General features: G+C 51.2%; 1 protein-coding gene across 6 annotated transcripts in view; it reads right to left on the bottom strand.

The window, feature by feature from the left end:
• Nucleotides 1-24,397, bottom strand: part of OTUB2 (OTU deubiquitinase, ubiquitin aldehyde binding 2) — a 63,134-nt gene that overhangs the window by 20,973 nt on the left and 17,764 nt on the right. For 2 of the 6 annotated variants that reach the window (XR_010022936.1, XR_010022934.1), the window contains 3 exons: nt 20,175-20,619; nt 19,630-19,717; nt 311-2,731 (listed from right to left, as the gene is read on the bottom strand). Coding sequence is in view for 1 of the 6 variants with exons in the window: in XM_063090473.1 (XP_062946543.1) it covers nt 19,630-19,717 (88 nt within the window). In the remaining 5 variants the exon portion in view is untranslated. Of the gene's footprint in view, nt 1-310; nt 2,732-19,629; nt 19,718-19,950; nt 20,045-20,174; nt 20,620-24,397 lie in introns of those variants that run through there. The other 4 variants (XR_010022938.1, XR_010022935.1, XR_010022937.1 and 1 more) reach the window with 4 other exon arrangements.

The raw sequence follows: 24,397 nt of genomic DNA on the forward strand, positions 1-24,397 counted from the left end.
AGGCACAGACTGTGAACCAGGTCTGGGTGACTCACACTGTGTACAAGCTCATTATTATCGGACATCAAACATAGGACTATTTATCATTCAACGATGCCCTCACCAGCCCTTGACCCCTGGAGGAGCTGCTTTGGGTCCAGGAGGGAGGGTTAGTAGAGAAGGGGGCTCGAGTGCTTCGATTGCACCTGTTTTACCAGCAGGAACACTTCTGGGAGTGTGCATTAAGCAATTCCCCTCCCCTCCCCTCCCTACCCCACCCACACCTCCCCTGCCCCAGGCACCAGGCTAGACCCTTGGCAGACAAACATGGTGTTTTCCAAACACATATCATTTATTGGGTGGGGAGTGTGGGGTCAGTGGATGCTCAGGAACAGTAACAACAGCAGCTGCCTATCACAGTTATACAGTTCTGCAGAGCACTTGCTGTGTACCATCCTGAACTCACAGCATAGATTATCTTACTTATTTCCTCACAGCTAGTTTATGAGGGTAGGTCTTGTTATTATCATCCCTTTTCTACAGATGAGGAAACTAAGGCACAGAGAGATTAAGTTACTTGCCCAAAGCCACACAGCATGCAGGTGGGATTCAATCCCAGGCAGTCTGACTCCAGAGCTGGTTTTGAATTCACTCCACATGTGATTACAGGGGCCTTGTACCTACACACCCTTATTTGCTTTGGGAGGCGTTCTGCTCTTTGTTTTTTACAGCTAAAGAAGCCAGAAAGGTGACAGGAGCAGCCCAGTGCTGCTTAGCTAAGAAGTGGCCCAGCTGGGCTGGATCCCCAGACCTCTGACTCCATCCAGAGCTCAGGATGTGTTGTTAGGCACTCCATGGAGGAATGACCCAGCCACATTCCATGGGGTGTGGGTATGCAGTATGGCTGAGGAGTCTTTTCCAGCTGAGGTTTCTAGAAGTCCTCGAGCTGGGCCACACTAAGCCTGAACCCTCAGCTCCCTTCCTCCCCTCCCCAGGCCACGGCAGTTTCAAACCAAGCTGGCACCGGTGTGTGGAAGGACCACCAGGCTGGAGTCCTCAAGAAAACTTGGGCCCTGGCTCTGGACTCTGCCACTCACCACTGTGTGGCTCAGGTGACCCCCAGGCCCTCTCTGGGCTTCTGGTTTCTCAATGAGAGGGGTTGGACAATCTGAGTGGTTAAAAAAAGTTTTTAAAAACTATTTTTAGTAGTGAAGCCTTTAAACAAAAGCAAAACACAGCCTTCCCAGAATCTCATTATGTGCACGATGGAATCTTTCCTCAGTTGCTCTCAGCAGGACAAATGGAATCTCTTTAGTATGTCACTGATCGGGATTCTTTCTGAGCTCTCTAAAGGCTGGTTAGAAGAGGGGGGAAAAAAAAGTTTAAGAAGGGCCCAGTCAGTTTTCAAGCTGGGTGTGAGTTGAAAATGTGAGAAGTCCCTTTAGGGGCCACCCTGTGGCCAGGATAAACATGTCCTTCTGGAATGATTGGCTCCACCTTCCTGCACCCCTTCTACCTGGGTGTGGGGGTGGGGGGATGGCTGCTGTGGCCTCACAGGTCTAGAGAAGAGTGAGGCCTCAGGTGTCTTGTCCTCCAATGAAAGATTGAGCACCAGCTGCTAGATGCCCCAGACTCTGGGGCTGGGCACTGCTGCCCATGTGATGACTCGTCTGGCCTTTCTCAGGCTCGTCACACTCAGAAAGCTCTCTCAGGTTAACCCTATCTCACTCTCTACAATGGGCCCCAGCCCACCTCTCTTGCCCTCTCTCTCCCTGACATCCCCCATTCCTCAATACATGAGCTCAAGAGGATGGCCTCAACTGCCCAGAAATGTCCCCGTGCTTTTGGTCCTCAAAGCATCTTTGCTCTTTCTGGAATGCCCTTTTCACAGCCTCCGTTTGTCAAATCCCATTCATCTTCCAAATTCTGGCTTCTCCTCCACGAAGCTTTCCTGGATTGCCCAGCTGCCTCTGAATTTCCACGCCATATCTGTCCTCCTATGGTGCTGACTCCTTGCCACTGTGATGGCGGGGAGCAGCAGGACGTGGTAATTAGGAGGGTGGGCAGTGGCGTCAAGTATATTTGAGTCACAGTTCCCATGGCATCACTCCTTGAGCAAGTCGTACTTCTCTGAGCCTCAGTTTCCTCATCTATAAAGTAAGGGCTTTCATTCCTGTCTCAACAACTAAGTGAGATGATCATGAAAAGCACTTGGCACTGTACTTGGTATCTGGTAAGTGCTCAGTGAATGCGAGGTTTGCATGGTGGTTATTTGGGCCCTGAGTCTTGTTCATCCTGGTGTGACTAAGCTAAAGGGACAAGTTAATGATGAGGCCTGAGACCAAGGGCTTCTGGTAGCTGGTTTAGATTTGCATGCGACAGGGAGGAACCCCAAGGAGGTTTGAGTCTGGGTACCTGAAAGGGAGGTCGTGTGCCCTCCCCCTAGGTCAATGACATGAAGCTGTGAAGAAGGGATTTCAGGCAGCCACACCATGTGGCAGTTGGTGTTGTCACGCAGGCTCATATTCCCGGTGCTCTTCACATGGTGCTATTTCACGCACTTAACAACACTTCCTGCACCCTGAGAGCTGCAGGCCAGGTGCTTTGCAGGAGGACCAGGCCCCCAGGATGCAGAGCGCTTCACCTTTTTTCAGGTGGACTTTGAGTTTCCCCTGCTGGATGTCAGTGCTATCCTCTTGCAACCTTGAGCTGGAAAACTTGTTGAGATGCAAATTCAGGTGTTGTTTCACTGCTGGGAAGGTCAGAAAGGGGAAGGTCAGAAAGAAGAAGGGCTAGAATTAGCCCCATACACCTCACCCATCTTCCACCCCCAGGGAGCAGAGCTGAGGGCCAGACCTGGAGTCAATGGCTGCCCCGGACCCAACCCCCCGGGGCAAAGTTGAGAAGAGGCTTTTGTTTTTGAGAAACAATGATCTTTCCAGGAAGAACAATGGGACTTGGGGGATTGGATAGTGGGGAGATGGATCTGGCTGAATACAGAGAACTTTCTGGAATCGGAGAAGGGTGGAAGCAGGTGTCCCAGAACAGAGGGGACTCCAAGTGCAGAACAGGTGACTCCTCAGTTGCATGTCACCTGTTGGACCCTGAGAGGAACAGTCTGAACTGCCTGAGAGAACTCAGACCTCTGGCCTGGTGAAGACCCCTTTGTCCCTGCCTTCAAGCACTGTGTTTGTCTGTAGCAAGGCTGTAGCAATAAGACCAAGACCGTTCATTCAACATTTAATAATGATTTACTGCACGTCTGCCACGTGGCGGGCACTGACCGTGCACATTGCTGAGCAGCACTGACACATGTCACTGCCTCACTCAGCTTACGTGACAGTGGGGAAGTAGCCTCCAATTATTCTGCACTGAGTTGCCCAGGACCACATAACCCCAATGGGGTGGGGGTGGGGGAGGCAGCCCCTCACGAATGATTGAGATTTAATTTTCCACCAGCCTAGGGTGATGGGACACACACAGAGAGTTCATTTGAGTGGGGAAAAACAAAAGATATGTGGTATTTCTTGTCCCTCAGAGAGGGTCCAGGAGAGCCGGTTGCAAGAGAGGCTGCTCTGACGATTCAAATGTTTAAACATGGCCCACAGCCCTGCTATGGTAATAGATGGGCCAATCTTCCAGCCGCCACCATGTGTGGGCTCCCCAGGGCCTGGGTTCTGAAAGCTAACATTTCCCTAGTTTGGATGGCAGCCTTTGTACCCACGCGGCCTCCCGGGCTGGTAGGAAACAGTCTCTGGCATCTACAGGAGGAGAAGCATTCACTGTGGTTTACAGAAAGCTCAGGTCGGGGGAGGTCTCTAGATTTGGAGACAGCCGCCTGTCCTGCCCCATCCTCACTTCTCCATGATGGGGACAGGGAGCCTGGCTCCTAGAGGCAGCTGGAACATGTCCTAGCTAGGAGACTCTGGGAAGGTTATGTGACCTCTGTGATTGGTAGTTTCTAAATGGACCCAAGTGGATCCCCACCCACCCCCTGCCACTATCTCCTGTGTTCAAGCCCTTGAGTGTGGTGGGCTGCACCTAGTGACTTGAGTCCAATCAATAGAGCACAGCAAAAGTGATGGAATGTCATTTCTGAGATTAGGTCACCAAAAGACGGCAGCTTCTGTCTTGCTTGCTCTCTCTCGCTCTCTCACTTGCCGTGTTGTGAGCTGCTCTCTGGAGAGGTCTATGGGGCAAGGAGCTAAGAGAGACCCTTAGCCAACAAACACCTGTGGGCAGACACAAGTGGGAGCTTAGAAGCTGCTTCTTTCCTGGCTGAGCCTTCTGTTGAGACTGCAGCCCTGGTCAACAGCTTGAGCAAAGCCTGTGGAGGGACCTTGAACCAGAGGACCCAGCTAAGCCATGCCTGGATCCCTGGCCCACGGGAATAACAAGGAAACAATAAATGTTTATTGTTTGGCTGAGTTTGGGTGGTAATTTGTTAGGCAGCATCAGATGACTAATACGGCCTCTCCTGCTCTCAGCCTCAGCCTATCCTCAGTGACGTGGGGTTAATGACACACCTCTGGGTGACTGTGCAGATGAACACACTCTGGGGCACTTCCCCAAGCTCCTGCTGCAGGCAGAGTGGACGCACATGCCTCAGCACTGCTGCAGCTGCACACATCAATTTGTTGTTGCAAACTATGGCAAGTGCTGGGGAGCAAGAGAACAGGGTACTGTGGGAGCAGATCAGTGAGGGCCCTGCCTTATCTGGGGAAAGGAGGCTCTCAGAGGAGGTGCGTTTTCAGCTGAGGTCTGAAGGATGAGTTGGAGGAGGTTTCATTTGTCCATCTATGTACTAGTCCAGGCCAGAGATGAGAGTGGCCGGGACCAGGGTGGGGCACAGAGAAGTGGACAGTATCCAAGAGCAGGAGGGGACAGGACTTGGTGGTGGGCTGGTTGTGGAGTCAGAAGGGAGAGAGGGCCTGGGGTGATGCCAAGGTTGAATGGCCGGTGGATGAATGGTGGAGCTGGTTAGACTGAGCAGAGTTCAGTGCTAAGGGAATTCCCCAGATCCCATCTCCCAGAACATGAACAGTGGTAGAAATTCAGGGCCCTGTGATCCCTGGAAACTCTCCAGACCCCTGGAGAGCAAAGCTGAAGAAAGCTTGGCCTTGGAGTGGTTGGGAAAAGCTTCTTGAAACGTGAGCCTGTGTTTACAGATGATGGAGGCTTGTGTGGAGTGATGCTAGGTTCATCCGCCCGGGTCCTGGGGGTCCACCAAGCCGCACTGGGCAGAATTTGAAGTGCGGCATAAACACAGAGCAGCTTCCTGGATCATCTATTTTACTCCAAGATTTTTACAGGGAGAAAATATTATTTTTGTATGAGAATAAAATATTGTGAAATAGAATGCAAATTTACCTATATAAAATTTTTAGATGAAACACAGAACTGCAAAGATGCTCTGGGCTCCCCTCAGTCCTGTGTGCCAGGCCCCTAAAGGTCTGAGTTCACTTTTCTCTGCCATTAGGGATATTTGGGGTAAGTCTGAGAAGCTTCAATCAGGACACACACCCTGGCCTCAAGGTCAGCCAGACTCGGGCTTTGCCACCTATTTCTGTGTGACCTCGAGCAAGTTACTGCACCTCTCTGAGCCGGAAATCAGTTCCAGTTGCCCTTAAAAGGCCCTCTCAGACCAGCTTTCCAGCTCTCTCACAGTTCTCACTTTTTCACCACTTGCTGAAGGAGAAGTAAATTTTATTCATCTTCCAGGTGGCAGCAACTTGCCTAGAATAATTTTTTATGGGCAAGCACAGGAAATGGAAAAATTAAAATCAATCATTGCAGGAATAAATAGCCATGGAGAGTCCCTCCTCCCCCACCAACTACATCCAGTGTAGGACATGACAGCAAGATTCAAATTGCACAAAAATCTTGGATCAACTTTTTGAAACCTTTTTTATTAATGTGCTATGTTACTCTGCGTGGAAGGAAAAAGGAACATTTGAGAGCCCCTGACCCTCCCCCATCAGCCAATTTTATAGGTACTATGAGACCTTTTTAGCAGACACACACATCTAGGGGGCCCATCCTGTTTTTCTATCCCCTTCAATCGCGTCCTCCCAACTCCACTTTTAAAGGCCAGTGGGCCAGGGGGCCTGAGAGGCTTGAAAGGGCCCCATGGTCCTGTTTGATTTCACTTAGCCGTGAGCAAGGTCTGCTGGCTCCCAGAAGACAGGCACCACCCACAACTGGGGTCCTGAGGACCCCCCTCCCATGTCCTTGTCAGCAGCCCAGGGTGACTGGTGACAGCATTCCCGTTGTGCGGGGGGAAGAGGAAACTCTTCCCTTAGTAATTCCCCTGGAGAATTCATAAACCCTTGGCCAGCTTAGTAGGGCTCACCCGGGAGGTGGTGTGGTCCCAGGCCTCCATCGGCAGCCGTGCATGGGATAGGGATGACCCTGAGGCCTGAGTGGTGGTGAAGATTCCTCCATGCCCCCCCTCCCCAAATATCCCTCACTTTTGACTCTAATGCTTTCCTTAAAGTTTTCACTTATAGATTCACTCCTTTGTTGAACGCTTTCATTTATTCATTCATTCATCATTTATTCTGAGGATCTAAGGGTGTATTCATCCAACACCTATTGACTGAGGGTCTGCATTCTGTGCTAGGCTCCACACTGACTACTGGGAAATGTGGCTAAGACAAAGCCCTTCTTCTTGAAAACTTCTCCTTCCAGTGGGGAGATAAAAGCGTAACCAACGGAGTGATGACTGTGCGGAGGTAGGTGCCCTCAGGAGATGTCAAGAGGGGCTGGAAGCCCAGAGGTGGGCTCTGCTCTCTCTGCCTGGGGCGGGGGCAGCTGGGAAGGCTTCATGGAGGAGGTGAGGCTTGAAGTGGCCAGGAAAAAGTGGGACAGGAAAGGACAGTGAGGGCACACGCAGGACTGGAGCTTCTCCGCCCTTGGTCCTGCAGCTTCAGCCCTGGTTCACACTGGTATGAGCTGGTAGTGACTGGTTGGCTGGCTGGAGGCAATGCGCCTCTCAGTTCACACCCCTGCAGCAGAACCCCTGAGAGCTGGTGCAGGTGGCCTGCCATCCTCAGGAGTCGCTTCTCCACTGAAGAGTGATGCCAGACTTACCCAGAGCAAATCAGACCCGCGCTCTCAAACTTTACCGTGCACATGGATCACTCGACGATCTCCTTAGAATGCAGGTTCTGCCTTTCTCATGAGCTCCCGGGTGATGCCATGCTGCGGGTCCTCAGACCACACTCTCAGTAGCAGGGATCTACAGTAGCACACTGCTCCCTTGATTCCACCTGGGAACTGTCACCCATGAGCGTCAACTCTGCCTCTAGTTCATGATTCACTACTGTGCTCCCTATCGTTGCACCAGCTCTGAAAGGAGCCAGCGTGGGGCCTGTCGCCCGGGCTGTGTGACCTTGGGAAAGCCTTGAACCTGCCTGACCTCTGTATCCTCATCTGCACGATCCCTACGATCCCTCTTGCAGGGTCGTTAGGAAGGCTGCATGAGAGAGAACGAGCTTAGCAAGGGGCCAGGCCCACAGCAAACACTCAATGTTAGCAACGGAACAATGTCAGCTCTCCTTCTTATGGTTCTTTTACTACCAAACCATTTCCTGTCACAGTGACAGTAGTTCAGTTTGGAAGCTGACGCCCTTGAGTTCATGTCCCAGCTCAACCACTGACTGGTTGTGTGACCTTGGGCAAGCCACACAATCACACTGAGCTGCAGCTTTTGCCTGTAAAAGGGAGTCAGGAAACCGACGCTGTCTGGCTCATGGTTTGTGGGGATGACTCACTGAGGCACAGTCGCCAATATGCAGCACTCTGATACCCCATCAGGGGGCTGTCACTGTGGGGGACCCATCAGGAACTTACCTCAGTCATTCACGCACGCACGCACCTGTTTATCCAACACCAAATACCTGCGAAGCAGCTCTAGCCCTCAGCATCTGCCCCTTCCTCAGAGCTGGAGAGCAGACAGGGACCCAAGGCTCCCTCCTGAACCCTGTGAATTCAGCGTCTCACACATGACTGAATCCTGCAGAAAGCCCAAGCAGCTGCCAGTGAAGGGTGAGCAAGCTTTGGTACCAAAGGGTACAGAAACAGCACCAGAGTCTTCTGGAGATGCCTATTAAGAGAAATGGGGGAAGCTGCACGTTTGAAGGTGTTGGAGATGTTCCCATGCAGTGCCATGGGCCAGGCTGGCACCTGCAGCCTCAGAGCACAAGCCTCCCAAGAGGCCCCATGTTTCCTGAGCCAAGAGCATGGCTGGGTAGGGCTTCAGCCTCCAGTGAGAGGGAGGTAGGAGTGAAGGCTGGAGCTCCCAGTGCCTCCTCAGCTGGGAAGAAGGGAAGCCTCTTCCAGACATTTCCTGTATTCCCTGTCTGGCCACCTCCTTACCTGGAGAATGGAACTCAGGTTTGAACACCAAGTTTTAAGGCTAGAGACCAATGCGGACCCATTCAGAGAGCAGGAGCCAGTGTGGGGGGCCGGGGGGACACATATAAGAACCACTTTTGAGAAGAGATAAGATGCAGAGGGCCAAGGACCTGGTCTTCAGAGACTTGAAGACAGTTATGTGGGTGAAGGATTTGACAATTAGCCTCATTCCTGGGGACACAAAGGGTTAGGATCAGTGAGATGCCAAGAAGAGCTAGCTTCCAAGTTTTGAACATTTTTTTCTGGTTATAAAAGTTAAAGATACTCATCACAGAAACTTTGGAAAATATACAAAAGTATAAAGAAAAAAAATTAAAACCCAACAATCCAGAGCTAGCCACTGTTAACACGGCACAGCAGAGTTCCTCACCACCCTATACATCCCAGCATTCCCAAGGGACTCAGTTCATGCCCACCTGGTAGACTGGCGCCCTACCTAGTGGGCATGGGTTGGAAAGGGCATGAGATTTGAAAAAGCATGCAAGTGTATCAGACAGTTCTTGCTACAATGCTGTGTAACAAACTCAAACTTTCACTGGTTTATAATTATAAGCATTTATTTCTCACTCATGGGTCTGTGGGTTGGCTGAAGATTGAATGATTTAGGTGGACCCAAGCTGCAGGTTGAGTTCACGTCTGCTCCATGTGGCTCTCATCCTCCTGGGACCAGGGGGCTCCCTGAGGCATGTTCTCTTCCTGGGCGAGCTCACAGGGTGGTAAGCCACACTGCACAATCATGTTTTAAGCCTCTGCTTGTGTCATAATCCACTAACATCTTACTGGCCAAAGCAAGTCACATGGCCAACCCACAGTCAAGAGGTGGGGATGAAAACTCAGCCACCAGGAGGCTCAGGCAAGAGAGTGGATATATCCCACTACCACAGGGAGGTGGACACTTGAGCAATAATTCAATCTACCACACTAGGTGGGGCTGCACCTCCACTCCACAGGGCCATAATAATCCCACACCACTCTAGTGTATTTCCTTCCACTCCTTGATATAAATTTTTACTAAGTTAGGTTTATATTCTACTTCATTTTACTCCTGTTTGTTTGTTTTTTTACTTAACTTTATATCCTATGGATATTTTCCCTTACATTAAATATTTTCTAAAACATGTTATTTAATGGCTGCAGAATCATAAAATCATAAAGTTTTGGCATAATTTATTAAACTCTTCCACTGGGATACTTAGGCTTCTCCAATTTGGGCCACTATAAACAATGATGTGTTGCACCTTTCTCTTGGTCCTGGGGGTCTCAGGAGGCAGGACTACACGTCATCTCTGCCAGGAGTCCCTCAGGGAGCAGGGCCGCATGCAGCCCTACCAAGAGAGTGCAGGAAGGTAAGTTGCTCAAAGCATGCCTTGAGCTAGGGGCCGCCGCCTGGGGAGGTGGTCAACCACAGACCAGACACAAAGTTCTGGGACTTAGTACACGCGCTAAGCAAATTTATTGGAGAAAAAGCAGGTATTATATATGTTTCAGCCAGTTGCAAATCCTTCCCATCACCTCCCCGTCTCCTAGGTAACTCAATAGGAAGTCTGTGGGTTGTGGTCAAGCCTTGCAAAATCTTGCTGACACAGTGTATTCACATCCTGCTGAGACAGGCAAAATACAGGAGAGCAAAGTGCCTCCATCTTTAACAGGGGGTCTTCTTCATTTTCCTCCAATGTGTGAACATCTTTCTACAGAAACTTTGTTGACATCTGTAACAGGCATTTCTTGCTTCTGCTTGCCCAGTGCCAGGTCCCACCTCTCTCTAATAACAGTACCCTGATTTCCTTTTGGGGAAACCACCTCTCCCTTTCTTTCAATCCTATAGTTCATATGGCATCTACCACTGGCTCCAGGAGAATGGCCTCTAGCCATGAAAAATAATCCATCTCACTAAAACTCAAAAAGTGGATGCAAACCTGCTTACTCAGAGTATGGAATCCCTAGTTATAGAGATTAGTGCAGGAATGGACACTAGCCTAAGCATGACCAATTGCTGATTTATTTAAAGACAGGTACATGACCCAAGGTGATACAATCAGAGTGAGTCCTGCGACTCACTCAGGAGTAACTGAGAGGAGACATTCTCCCTCTCTGATTTCAACTCTAGAAGATGCAGGGCTGAGGTTGCTGGCAGCCACCTCATTCATGCTGAGAATAAAGCCAAGATGGCCCGTGGAGCCCAAAGACACAGAGACACTGGATTCCGTTGACATGGCACTCCTGATTAAGCTGTGCTGCAGGCTAGAACCCCTGGTCTTTTCAGTTGTATAAGCCAGTGCATTATCTTTTGTCTTAAGCCCAGTTGAGTTGGGTTTTCTTTCACTTTGAACCAATTAGCTCTGGTTTCATTAATTTAAGTTTCCTGAATGGGAATTACTGAGCCAAAGGACAGAAACATTTTTTAAGCTTCTTGAGGCCTGTTATCAAATTGCTTTCCAGTGAGTTTACACAACCAATACCACAGTGCTGGACAGCCTATCTTATGAGCATTAGTCCATTAGATTTAAATTTTTTTGGATGGGCAAAAATATATAGCTGAAATGTTTTTCATGTTTATAGGCCATTTTTATTTTGGAATTTGCTGAATTAGAGCAATTGGTAGGGTTTTTTGGGGTTTTTGGTTCCTTTTTTACTTTTTACTTTGGGAGATATCTTTAAATATCAAAAACACTGGTCCTTTTTCAAGTTCCTCACCATTTCCCCCAAGCTTATTGTCTTTAGATATTTTGAAGTATTATGAAGTAGGTACATTTTTCATTTTCATATGGTCACATTGTTTGGGGGCATCTCTTCCATTGTTTTCCAGCTTCCCAAGTCCTTCACTAATGAAGACCAGGTAAATATGGACCAGATTTTCCTCTTTTTGACTTTTTTTTTAATTAAAAAAAATTTTTTTTGGCATCTGGCTGGTAAAGGAATCTGAACCCTGGACCTTGGTGTTATAACACAATTCTCTAACCAACTGAGCTAACCAGCCAGACCTTTTTGAAATTTAGATACACAGTGTATTAGTCCATTTCTGTTGTTTATAACAAAATACATGGAGCTGGGTAATCTAGAAAGAAAAACAAAATTTCTTGCTTACAGTTTCTGAGTCCATTTGGTGGTGGCGACAGTGACCCAGGGGTCTCACACTGCAAGATACTAGAAGCAGAGAGGGCAGAGAGAGCAAGAGAGAGACTCTCCTCTTCTTTTAAAGCCCTCAGAACCACGCCTCCAACCACCACCTTTAGTCCATTCACCAGAGCATGGTCCCACAATCCAATCACCTCTTCAAGGCCCCACCTTTCAATTGCCATAAAAGGATTTCCAACCCTCTTAATAGTCACAGTGGGGATTAGCTTTTAATACATAAAACTTGAGGGACACAATTCAAGCTTCAGAGAGTTTTGAAGGACAAAATTCAAGCTTCAGAGAGTTTTCAGTCCACTACACCCAGTAATTTAATGTTGTGATCTGAAAGCCATCTGCATTGGAACCTCCTGGGGAGCTTGCTAAAAATCCAGATTTCTGGTCCCCACCCCAGAATCAGAATCTCTAAAAGTAGCCCTCGGTATCCCCATTTTCAGCAAGTGTCATAGGTGGTTTTAATGAACATTCAAGTTTGAAAAACACCACTCAAAGGAGCTGGAATACACTACAGTATCTAGTGTGGAAAAAGGACATAATTTGATTTTCCCCCCAAATAGCCACTTTTCCCAGCACCAGCCACTTGCTAATTATCCAACTCTTCCGGGACTGTCTGTAGGAAGAATTTTCTCATACTTAAAATTGCTTAAAGCTGTAATTTGTTGGCAGGTAATAAGCTTGATCTCAGAAAATGTCCAAGCCCTGGGCCACTGGTGTCTTAGTGTCCCAAGATCCAGTTGGGAGGTCAGATGAGATGACATTTCATAAGGTACCTGAACCGGTGCTTTTTTCCTTCAAATGCATCCAAAGGTCTTTCTCCAGCTAATATGGAACCCAAGAGGAAAGTGCTTTAAACGTGTAGGGTCAGGGCCAAGAAAGTTTTCTATTTAGAAAATGCTATGATTTGACTGTGTCCCGAAAAGTTCATGTGTTGGAAACTTAATCCCCAATCCAACAGTGTTGAGAGGTGGAACCTTTAAGAGGTGATTAGATGATGAGGGCTCTGCCCTCATGAACAGATTAATGTCATTATCCAGGGAGTGAGTTTGTTACCACGAGAGTGGGTTTATTATAAAAATGACTTAGGTATTCTCCCTCCCTCTCTCTCTCTCTCTCTCTCTCACTCCTGCCATGTGAAGCCTTCTGGCACATTAGGATGCAGCAAGAAGGCCCTCACCAGATGTGGTCCCACAATCTTGGACTTCTCTGCTTCCAGAACCAAGAGCCAAATGAATTTCTGTTCATTATAAATTACCTAGTTTCAGGTATTCTGTTATAGCAGACAAAAACTTGGTACCAAGAAGGGGGGCTATTGCTACAACAAATATCTGAAAATGTGGAAGCAGCTTTGGGGTAGAGGCTGGAAGAGTTTGGAGGAGCAGATGAGAGAAAGCCCGTATTGCTGCAAGGTTGATTCCGGTAAGGGCTCAGAAGAGAAGAAATGTAGGGACAGTCTGAATCTTCTCAGAGATCACTTACATGGCTGTGGTCTGAATACTGATAGAAATTCAGACAGTAAAGTCCATTCTGATGAGGTCTCAGATGGGACTAAGGAACAAGGTACTGGAAACTGGAGTAAATTCAGTACCCCCACTGGCCCCCCAGCCTGCTAGGGGCTAGGCAAGCTCCATGAAGCCTATGGCCGGAGGCTCTTTGCAGACAGAGTTCCTGTGACTCGGATATCCCCAACAGCCAAGCATCTATCCAAAGTTCCTCAGTCTTAGGAACCCACCATGATAGTAAGAAACGCAGCCCTGCTCCCCTGGGGGGCCAGTTTCCAGCCTGGGACCTCCACCTGGCTGCTGCTTCCAACCGAGGAGACGCCCTCTCTCTCCTTCTGTCCCAGGCAGGCCTCACCTTGATCCCTGCTGATCCCTCATTATGGGGAACAGCAACCCTGAACCCCACCTGACTCCAGAACCCTGCTCACCCTCTCACTGACCCCAGACTGTCTCCCACCCACCTGAGCATGGTGGTGGCGAGGAAAGGAGGCTGCACAGATAAGGAGAGAGTCGTGATGTTGGGGACCCATGAGGCTGCCGGCCGGTCAGTACAGGCTAGAACACTCTGAAGTTTGGGCAATGGGAAAGGGGGTCCTAGGGTTCAAATCTTGCCTCCTTGTACATTTCCTGAAGGCTCTGGGGTATCTTCTGAGCCCCTGGTCCTTGTGGCTGTCCTTGGACCAGCACATAGGTTCCATGAGCTGTGAGATAAGTCTCACTGTCTCCATTTTGTCCAAAATAAATTCCTGGGAGGGAAAACAAATCTTTCTCACCTGACAGTGCTTTGGCCCCTGGACACCATTTCCCAGGGACCAAAACCCTGTCGAAGGTTGACCAGCATCTCCTTGAACTCTCACGGGGCCCTGCAAAGGATATGGTGTCAATTCTGCTTGGCAAATGAGCAAACTGAGGCTCAGAGAGGTTTTTAGTGACCTGTCTGAAGCTGCACAGCCTAGTAGTGAAAAAGCTGGAAAGAAGTCCAGATCCTGGTGTGACCTCCTCAATGTGGTAGCCTGCCTCTTCTCACTACCTCCTCCAAGAAGCCCACCTGACTGCCCCCAGCCTCTCTCTCTGAGGGGCATTCATTTCTTAAGGACCAGGTGAGTCATTATCATCCCCACCTCCAACTAGCACCATGCTGAGCACATTTGGGTGACTCAATTAGTGTTGGCTGAGTGACTGATGGTTGTCATCCCAGAGGCCCAATGTGATTGTTGTGGGAGAGCCTTGGGACTTTCTGACATCACCACGTAATATCTTCCCATTTCTCAGGAAGAAGATGCAATTAATGCACTGCAGTTATTTAGACAAATGTGCCTTTACTTAGAAATTACATCATTCCTATTGCAGCATGAATGAGTTACACCCCAGAGGATGCCAATTACATAGATGTCAACATGAATGGTGCCCTGGAGTTGTGCCACATGATAGCCTTGATAGCCTTGATACTGCCTTAGTTAAGAAGTCCTCCTTAACTAAGATGTGGGCCTGCCCACTGTTGACTGTTGCCACTGGACACTAGAGAAGAGACCTGCCCCTTAGTGTTCCCGGGGAGCTAAGAATCCTGTGTTTGAACATCTCCACTTAACTTGCCTCAAATGAGGTAAGTAAGCTCTGACTTAGGGTGAAGCCCTTAATGGTACCACGGAGCCTTAGAACACGCCACACCTGAAACCCACCCAGCCACTGAACTTCCACGCACAACGTGAAACATGCCCTGGCAGAGGAGCCAAACAACCTCAGAAAAGAAGAACGAAGTTGGAGGACTCCCTTCCCAATTTCAATATTTACTACAAAGCTACAGTAATCAAGACAGGTGGTACTGGAACACAAATAGACATATCGATCAATGGAATAGAATTGAGAGTCCAGAAATAAACCTTCGTATTTAAGGTCAACTGATTTTTGACAAGGGTACTGAGACAATTCAATGGGGAAAGAATAGTTTGGTGCCCAGTGCCTAGGCGGACCCCATCCTCCAGAGAAAACAAGGTACTAAAGCGTGTAGGTTTGCAGTGTTGCCACTAGGGGGCAGATACTCTCTTCAAACAGCTCCCAGCAGCCCTTTGCAAGGACTCAACTACCCAGTCATCCTCCTCTCCTGTGTCCCCAGGTCCCAATGGCAGCAGGCATCTTCATGATCCCATGCCTTTGCCAGGGCAGGGTCTTCCGCCTGAAATGCCCACTCCAACTGCTGAAAATTCTATTTATTATGTGATAACCAAAAAGGAAAGGGTGGGGAATGATGTCTCTGGGCATTTACTTTGAGACAAATAGTTTGCATTTGGTGTCTCACAAGAGCCCTAGCAGCAAGTGTATGTTGCCCCCATTTGACAGTTGAAGAAACTGAGGCTCAGAAAGGGTACAAACTAGTCATGCAGCCAGGCAGTGGCTGAGCTTGGATCTGAACCCCAGTCTGTCTGAATCCAAAACTCATGGCTTTTCTACCATGCAGAACACCTTCTAAGCACAAACCGAGGCTTAGTAGAAAGCCCGAGTCAGCCAGCAGAAGGGGAGAGAAAGGGGATACAAGACCAGCTCTGGAGTGACAAACCCACCCAGACCCTCTCGGTAGCCCACCACTGCTCCAGGCTTTCCCCAGGGTGCAGAGGGCAGGGGCACCCTATACTTCCCCCAGCTCTGGGCCAAGGGGAAAATTCCAGACTTCGGGCAGCTGTTACTCGCACAAGAGCCCTATGGCTCTCCTCGAGAGACTCCAGGCTCTGGAGGACGGCCTGGTTCATCTGGGAGAAGGCCGCCAGATGCTTCTGGACGTCCTGGCCTCCACGAGGGCCTCCTCCAGCTCCTCCCGTTCTTTGTAGCCTATGGAGACAGTGCCAGGGCGGGACAGGTGGGTGACCCCTACAGTGCTGAAGCTAACAAGGTGGATGGGGCTTCTGCTGTTCCCGGGAGCTCAAGCTGGAGCCCTGAAGTTGAGTAGCACCAGACAAGCCGTGCCAGGCTCAGTCCGAGGCAGTAGGACTGGTCCCGCAGCTCTCCAGTCCCATCACCCACTCCCACCTCTCCCAGAGAAGCCTGGGCATTCCAAAGTTCACCTTGAGGCCAAGAACACGGACTCTGGATGGAGGCTGCCAAGTGAGGCAGGAGACTGCCCCAAGGAGAAGCAGCAGAGTCGAGGAGTCGGAGAGATGGGGACAGGAATTGTTTCTGTCTGGAGTGAGCACGTCCCAGGGCCTGGTGGCTACTTGTTCTAGACAGGTTGAAGAGGGTTGAATTGCTGAATTAAGAGGGCCCCCAACCAGGAGGCTGTCCCAAACAGCGCTGTGTGCAGGGTCTACTTCAAGCCCCTTGCTTGACCTGGAGCCCTGTACCCCTCCTTGGCTGGGTGCTCAAGGCCCTTTGGTACTGCCCCTCCCCCCAGCCACTTCTCCCAGCCACCCTGCCAGCTCCAGCACACTGGAGCTCACCACCCCCAAACCCAGTGCATGCAGGGCCCTGGCTGCAGCCTCCGTGTGTGCTCTTCCCTCCACCTGCAATGCCATTCCCCTTTGCTGAACTCATTTGAGCCCCATGAGAGGGCACCTCCTCCGTGAAGCCTTTTCTGACCTCCAGGGCAGGGTTCCTGGGGCTCCCACAGCCCCTCGTCAGTACCTGCATTATAGCACTTATTATAGGGGCTAGGAAGTCAGCTAGACCAGGGTCTGAGCCCCAGCCCCACTACTGCCAGGCTGGGCGCCTTTGGGCAAGTGCCTTACCCTCTCTGAGACTGGGTAACACAGAACTCCAAAGCTTGTGAGGAGGCGTAAAAAAGATTTTTACCAAAGAGCTTAGCACAGAGTAAATATTTAATAAATGGTAGTTTTTAAAAAATTATTGATGATGTTGAAGTAATAATGATAATAATAAATATGTATATTTGTTTCCCCTTCCTTTTTCTAGTGAGTTTCCAGCACTTGTAACAGCAGACTCTGGTAGAAATTATCATAAAACAAAACACAAAATCCCATTTCAGATGTCCCCATACTCTCAGTTCATAATAGCAAAATAGGAAAACAAAACCAAAGACCCATAAAATAGTAATGGTAATGGCTAACATCTCAGGGGGTCCTGGGCTACATTCTTGTAAAGGAGGAGTTCATCTAGTCCGTGTAATGATTGCCGTTCCCACCGTATGGGAAATCAAGAAATCAAGACCTTGAGAACTTGCCAGAGGCCACACGGTTAGCGACAGTGGAGCTGGGGTTGGGACCAGGCACCTGTGCCCGCTCCACCACTGCGGCGTCAGCCTTAGCAGGTCCCCACTCTGCAAATGACCAGCTCAAGACTCAGTGAGGTCACGCAGCGGGTCCCAGTCCCACAGCTGAGAGGTGGCCGTGGAGAGGACTTTCCACGAAAGCCGCCTACGTACCTTTGGGGATTTTCTCAAGGACCTTAAGCAGGTAGGCTTCAAAAAGCTTGTGTTTCTCAAACTCTCTCTTCAGCTTCCTCTGCTTGGAGAGCCAGACATGACAACACTGTTTGGAGGCTCCCAGGCCATGCACGGCCCCTGCTGAGGGCCACCCTCTGTGGCCGTCCTGCTCAGAGCTGCACTGGACCACCCCCATTTTACTGCCGAGCACCCTGAGTCACAAACAGGTCAAAGGAGGGTCCGGCAGCAGAACTGGGGTGCCAGAAGAGTGAGTGCCGGGTGTCCTGGAGGCCGAGCAGGTGGTGGCCAAGTCCCACCTCCGAGACAGACCAGCCCCTCCTGGCTGATGACCCAGGCCAGGTGCTTCACCTCCTGTGCTGGGGCTGTCCATCTGTACTAAGGGTAATGAGAGACCTCCCTTGCAGGCTGGCCGAGACCATGCACAGAGTGGCCAGGCCCCTGAGCGGAGCCAGTTGCATGCTGCTGCCTGGCCGTGCTCGACGCTCAGGGAATCCTTAAGCAAAATGAGTCTCCAATAAGTCAGGGTCAGCGGTCGAGGGCAGAGGGCAGAGCGGGGCCTGACCTGGCCAGCTGACTGAGTCTCCCACTGACCCAACCTCTGACTGTGGTGGGGACCTCTGAATGACCACTGAGTGGCCCAGGGCAGAACTTTCTGCCTCTCTTTTCTCATCTATACAGTCCTGAAAAATGCAGGGAAAAAAATCCTCTTTCCCACAAATACCAGGTGAGCCACGGAGGTGCTAAATCTTGCTGGGGTCAGGAAGCTTTTTGAGAATCTGATGGAAGGGCCAGAGCTTTTCTCCATAAAACTGCTCACAGATGCATCCTTTTGCATCTAATTCAGGCTTTTGTGGGCAGCTTGAAATTTAAAGCCCTCCGGGTGGGGCGAGGACCCAGGGTCTGCGCTCAGAGCCAGGCAGTAACCTCTAGACTGACTTTAGAGGGGCCAAGCTGGTAGGTGCACAGGGATGGCCACCTGCACCCCCCACTCCGTGATGAGGAGACTCAGCCACAGAGGGCCTGGGACTGCGTCAAAGGGGGAGCTGAGGTCAAGAACAATAGCCACGCACTCATCTCCTGCAACAGCTGTCCCTGATTTACTTCCAGGCATCACCCCCTCCAGTCCACTCCCTGGGCTGGCTTCCTTGGGGCATTTTTGCTCAGTCCAGCCACTTAGCCCCCTGTGGGTGGCATGGGGGCTGGGGTTGACAGTGGGACAGGGGCACAGAGGGACAACTTGTTCTTAGCCTGCAGGTGGCAGAGTTCCTGCAACAGTGCCTGCAGGTCCCCTTCCTTGTGGGCAGGAGCGCTCAGGCCAGCTCCCTGGCCTGTCTCCATGGCCACCGGCATTGCCCCTCACCACTCCAGGCCATGCTGGAGGACAAAAGCCCTGTGAGCAGGCAGGAGGAAGACAAATCACAACAGCAATCACAGCAGCAACCCCCTGTTCAGATCCTCCTGACAGTCCTTGGAAGACAGGGTTGACAGTCCCACTTCACAGAAAAGGAAACAGAAGCTCAGAGAGGGTCTGTGACCAACTTAAGGTCACACAGCAAGCCTGGATTTGGACTTGGGGCTCATTCAATCCAAAGTCCAGGGCCTTCAAGCTGCGTCCCAGCTCTGGAGGGGCTGAGTGTGCCATTCTCTACTGGCCTATTGCCCTTGCTGCCCCATAACTGGTATGGCCCCATCACTCCCAAGGCTCAGTCCCCAGCCACCAAGATGTGTGAGGAACTTCCAACAGGTGCTGGCTTCCAACAACCTTCAGGAAAGAGTCATAGGGTCAGAACCAGGGCTGGTTCAGAAAGCAGCCTGCACAAGGAGGAGGCAGCACCATGTTTCTGTGCCCACCCCCCGTCCATTCATGCATTTAGTCATTTCACCAGCGTCATATCCTCTGGGCTTATACAGACCTTAGAGAGCTAGAGTGGAGATGGAGACAGGGACATTCTGAATAGCTCATTGTCAGTGGGAAGGTGGTCTAGTTATAGGTTGTTTCAACACAGACTTGCAAACAGTTCCTGGGCCACTCGCCCAAGGCTGCGTCCCAGTTACGTAAGCATGACATTCACTAGTCACCGAATGGGCCAGCCCAGTGTGTGGAGGGAGCAGAGAGAGAAGATGAGGGGCCACATGGCCAGCCTTTCCAGCCGCAAGCATCAGACATGAGTCCATGAGCACAGTGGGCAGGAAGGGGCCCAGCAGACTCACCTGCAGCTCCAGGAGCACCAAGCTGCAGCCGTGCTGTGATGTCACAGTGCTGATTCTGTCCTCACGATGTGTCCTTTGCAGGATCCACCTGTGGGTAGAGGGCCAGGCTCTCCATGGTATTCCAAGCTCCTCTACTCCCACCTCCCCGGTTCAGTTCCCAAGGAGGAGAGAAGAGGCATTGACAACCCCACGGGAGACTTGGGCTATTTTTGTCCTTTCTTTTAAAGCTGGTCATCTGTAGTCAAGGTGTGGGTCATTCTTAATGCTCTCACTTTGTGGGCTGCCCAAATCTCACTAGCCTTTCCGGGGACCCCCTCCCACCTGATATTGGTGGCTGCAGCTTGGGCATTTTCTGAGCAACCCCTGAAGGCTCAGCGCCACCCATGGCTCAGGAGCAAGCCTGGCCCAGCACAGGGGAGGGAGCAAGCTGAAGGACTCAAGTCTGGCACCTGCCCCCACCTTATGGCCTGGCCTTGTACCTACTATTGGAGCTGCTGGGCCACGTGCCCACCTGTGATACACACACAACCTCCCCATTTACTGACCTGCTAGCCTGCCAGGCCTCCCCACGAAGGCCCTGTTCAATCAGAGCCAGGCCCTCTCAGATGCAGCTCTGCTGGGAAGAGTGCTGGGGGGAGGAAGGGGCAGGGAGGACAAAGGGGAAGGCAGGAGCCTAGGGCAGGGGCTAGGGCAGGGACTGAGGCAGGGACAGGGGCTGGGGCCTATTCAGGGTCAGAAGTGAGGGCTGGGGTGAGGTCAGGTCTGTGGCTAGAGTTGGGGTAAGGGCTTTGATGGGGCTGGGATAGGATCTGGATCACAGGCAGGGCTGGGCTTGGCAGGGGCTGGGACAGGGGCAGTGGCTGGATCAAGGGCTGAGGCTGGGCAAGCTCAGGGCCAGAGGGTTGGGCTTGCTGTGATTGTGGAACAACAGCATCATCTCCCACTGCATGGCAGCTCCCTTCACAGCACTTCTGGCATCAGGGCCTTCATCTGGGAAAGACAGACCATTAACCCTCCTCTGGCCTAAAGCAGATGCTGGAGCAGTCTCATCAGACCCTCCTGCTCTCCCAGGGTCACAAACACCAGAGTCTCACCCCCCAGAAGCTTGAGGCCCTAAACAACATGACCCCACATAGCCACAGACAGGGGGGTTGTAGGGGTGGGGAAACTATTTGCTTCCCAGTGAGGATTTTATTTTTGGCCTGAAGTGTCCATAAAGTGCCCAGAGAGCACACAGACAAGGCTGGGGAGAGATCGCCACTGCTCTGGAGACATTTCCCCCTGTCAAGCCCCTGAAGAGGGACTGTCACAATTGCCAGGGATTGACACCAATTGTGGATCTGCCACTGCCTGGCTCTTTATTTGGAGTCTCTCATTCAGTCCTCAGAGCAGTCCTCCAAGGTGGTGGTACCATTTCTCCATTCCACAGATGAGAAAACGGAGGGTCTATGAGGCAAAGTGTCTTGCCCACGGCCACGGTTAACACCTGGTAGCAGGGTCAGCTACATCATTTGTGGAGCCCAGTGAAAAATGAAAATTCTGGGTCCCTCTTTCACAAATTATTAAGAATCTCAAGATGCTATAGCAGAATATAAAGCCAGATGTGGGGTCCTCTGAGCACAGACCCTGTGCAGCCGCATAGCTCCCATGCCAAGCTCTGAACCTGGGGCAAGGGATTCCGGACCTAGTTATTTCACCCCATGCTGCTCCTTCCAAACCCAGTGACCTGCCTCACAGCCCTCCTCCCCCACCCCCCGTTCCCCCAGCGAGCTGCAGACCCCACCCTTCCCTGATTAGGGAGAATCGTGCCCTTGCATGGGGGCTGGAACCTTGAAAGAGGGAAGATCAGGGCCTCTGAGAGAGGCACACACAGCTGGTGCGGGGCCGAGGTCTCAGACCTCCCAGCCTAGCTTTTGTCCCCTGGGCGAGATAAATCCAAGGCAGAGACTTGTCCATGCATTACAGACAGCTGGGATGCTTGGGAGACACAAGCCGCTTCAAGGGCAGCACTGCAATTAAATGGCAATAGAACCCCCCTTTTGAAAAACCTTAACAAGGACTCCTGGGGCTGGAATTTGCCCTGAGGGCTTGGGTTGCCAGGCACAGCAGCATGAAGGGCCAGATCAGGCCTCCTACACAGAATTCCAATCCCATCTGCTCTGCAGCCCCAAATGCCCCCAAAAGGGACAAGGCCAGCCCTTCCCCAGCCAGAAGTGATGATGCTTGGGATGTGGAGAACGAGGCTGAAGCTGTGCTTAGGAAAAGCACACTACCCTTCTGAGCCTCAGTTTCCTGAAATGCAACGTGGGGATAATAACGGCACCTAGGATTAGATGAGATAGTCCATGTAGGACACTCAGCGTCATCTCATTTTGTAAAAATAACCCTTGTGTGTGCATAGAAGAAAGTCTAGACGGATGTGAATGAACTTTCGAGGCCCTATCTTAAGGGCCTAAACTTTTAAATAATACTAACTCTTTAGGAGAGTGTCTGTTCTGAACCTTCAGGAGAGCGAGCAGCACGGAGCCTGACATGCAGTAGGTATTCGCTTGGTGGTCCTTTTGCTTCCTGCCCCCCTACCCTTCCTCCAGAGGGTCACAATGGCCTAGTCCCCTAACACAAGGAGTTTTGGCAGAGGTTGCTGGGGTTGGCTGGTGAAGGTGCCTTGGGAGAGGGGGTGGGAGTGTGGGTACAAAGAAGACAGACTCAGTCTATGGATTCTGCCTGGATTTTGCTAAGACCCTCCCCTGCTCACTGAGATGGAATCTCAGCCATCCACACCCTCCCCTCCCTCTATCCCTGGTACCAGAAGAGGCAGAACCCAGCACAGCCCAGGGCCCTGGAAGCTGCGCTGTGGCCCCTCCTCCTCTGAGGCTCCCAGCCTGGAGCAGCGCCTACTGTCCCGTGCTCCTATCTCATCCTTCCCCACACCAGGGAAGGCTCCAGCTCCCGGAGCTAGGGAGTCACCCCAGAAGGTCCTGGGCACTCCAAGGCCACCTCTGGCCCAGCTCTCTTGAGGCAGGGTCTTCCTGGCAGAGAAGACAGAGGCTCTAGTGATGGCCCCAGGGTCCACCAGTAGGGACCGGGCCTTCCAGGGTCTGGAAGTGACATCTGGAAGTGACATCTTGGCTCCCCCCAATTCTCTGCAGTATCTCGGAGAAACTGCACTCCCAAGAAGAGGTGTGGGAAGAGGCTCTGACCACAGGGAGCCAGGGCTGAGGAGCAACCAGGGACATCATTAACTGTCTCCTCTCATCCCAGAATCATAATCTTCCCCAGGAAGAATCTTCATGGCAACTTGGGCAGCACTGAGGTGTAGGGAACAGATGGAGTTTAGAGGCCTGGCAGACCTGGGTTCAAGTCACACCTCCTCCATGCTCAGGCCAGGCCACCTCCCTGCTCTGAACCTCAGTAACAGGAGTCGTCCCAGCAAGGCCATTGATTTTGTCTGCAGAATCTCAGTTCCATCCGCTTCTCTCCACTGGCCCACCTTGGTCCAAACCACCTCTCTCCAACCTGGACCATGCAACAGCCTGGCCTGCTGTTCCTCCTGCTTCTCTGTGCCCTACAGGCCATTCTCATCTGGCAGCCAGAGAGAGTGCTTCTTAAAGAGAAAACCAAATCTCCCAGTGACGCACAAGTAAATGTCTAACCTCCTGCCGTCCAGGGGGGAAGCCATGATACATGGTATCTGCCAGTTTCCGTGGTGTAAATATTCTCACCATGGCTGATTTCAAGCTACTAGCAATTTCCTGGGATTTTTGGGTTTTTTTTTAAAGAAAATGTAATTTTATTAATATTATTTTTTACATGCTAGAATGTTGTTGCAGAGCAGTTGGGAGGGAGGGGGAGAGGGGAAAGAAGGAAATGGGATGGCAGAAGGGGGAAGGAGTGGGGGACTGAGGCCTGTGGCACCCCCCTCATTCCCACAGAGGAGACCAGGGGGCTTCCAGCAGTGGCTTGGTCATTGCCTGGCTGGGTACAGATGTCGGGGGGCTGTGGCAATAGCCCTCGCCCACCCCCCACCATCCCAGCTTGGGAACCTGGGGCCCTTCTTGCTGCAGCTTGCTGGTCATCGTTGGGCTGACTGCTGGTGTCAGGGTGGAGGGGCATGGCTAAGGCCCTTGTCCCCCACCCTCAGGATTGGTTGTGGGTGTCAGGGGCATGGCTGAGGCCCCCGGCCCTTCCCCCTTTCTGGCTTTATAGCCCCAGGGACTTCCAGTCCTTCTAGGTATTATAGGTGTTCTTGTGAAATGAGACCTTTAGTAGTTAATATGAAACTTTGTCTCTGGTGGCAGGTACTTTGTTTTTTCTTTCAGTTCTGTGTTGGATTATTTGCTGTTCTCACCACTTAAACTCTGTGCTGGAACTAATTTTTTGTTCTTTGCTTGATTCTAAAATGGGGGAACTTCCTGTGGGGACCAGCACTTGAGCTCTGTGGTTGAGCTAAATTGCTGCTTTGCTGCTGATTCCCTGGGGAAGGCTTTTTGTGCAGCTCAGGTTTTAATGGTTGACTTTATAGATACTTCTGGGTCTCAAGAGATCCAGTACACCTGAGTTATGTAGAAACTCTGGTCTGGGCCTGAGTCTTTTCAGCAAACTGCACCCCCTGCAGTTCTGCATTCCTGACCAGTCTCCTCTGGGTGGTCCTATGCTGATTGGGGGGTAATTCAGCTGTCCTTGCTGTGCCCCAGTGTTCTCCCAGTGGGCCTGTCTCCCCCACTGCCCATGCTGCAAACACTTCCCATGGGACGGGCAGTGCACTGGT

Source organism: Cynocephalus volans, chromosome 3 (assembly GCF_027409185.1).
Source record: "Cynocephalus volans isolate mCynVol1 chromosome 3, mCynVol1.pri, whole genome shotgun sequence".
Classification (NCBI taxonomy): Eukaryota; Metazoa; Chordata; class Mammalia; order Dermoptera; family Cynocephalidae; genus Cynocephalus; species Cynocephalus volans.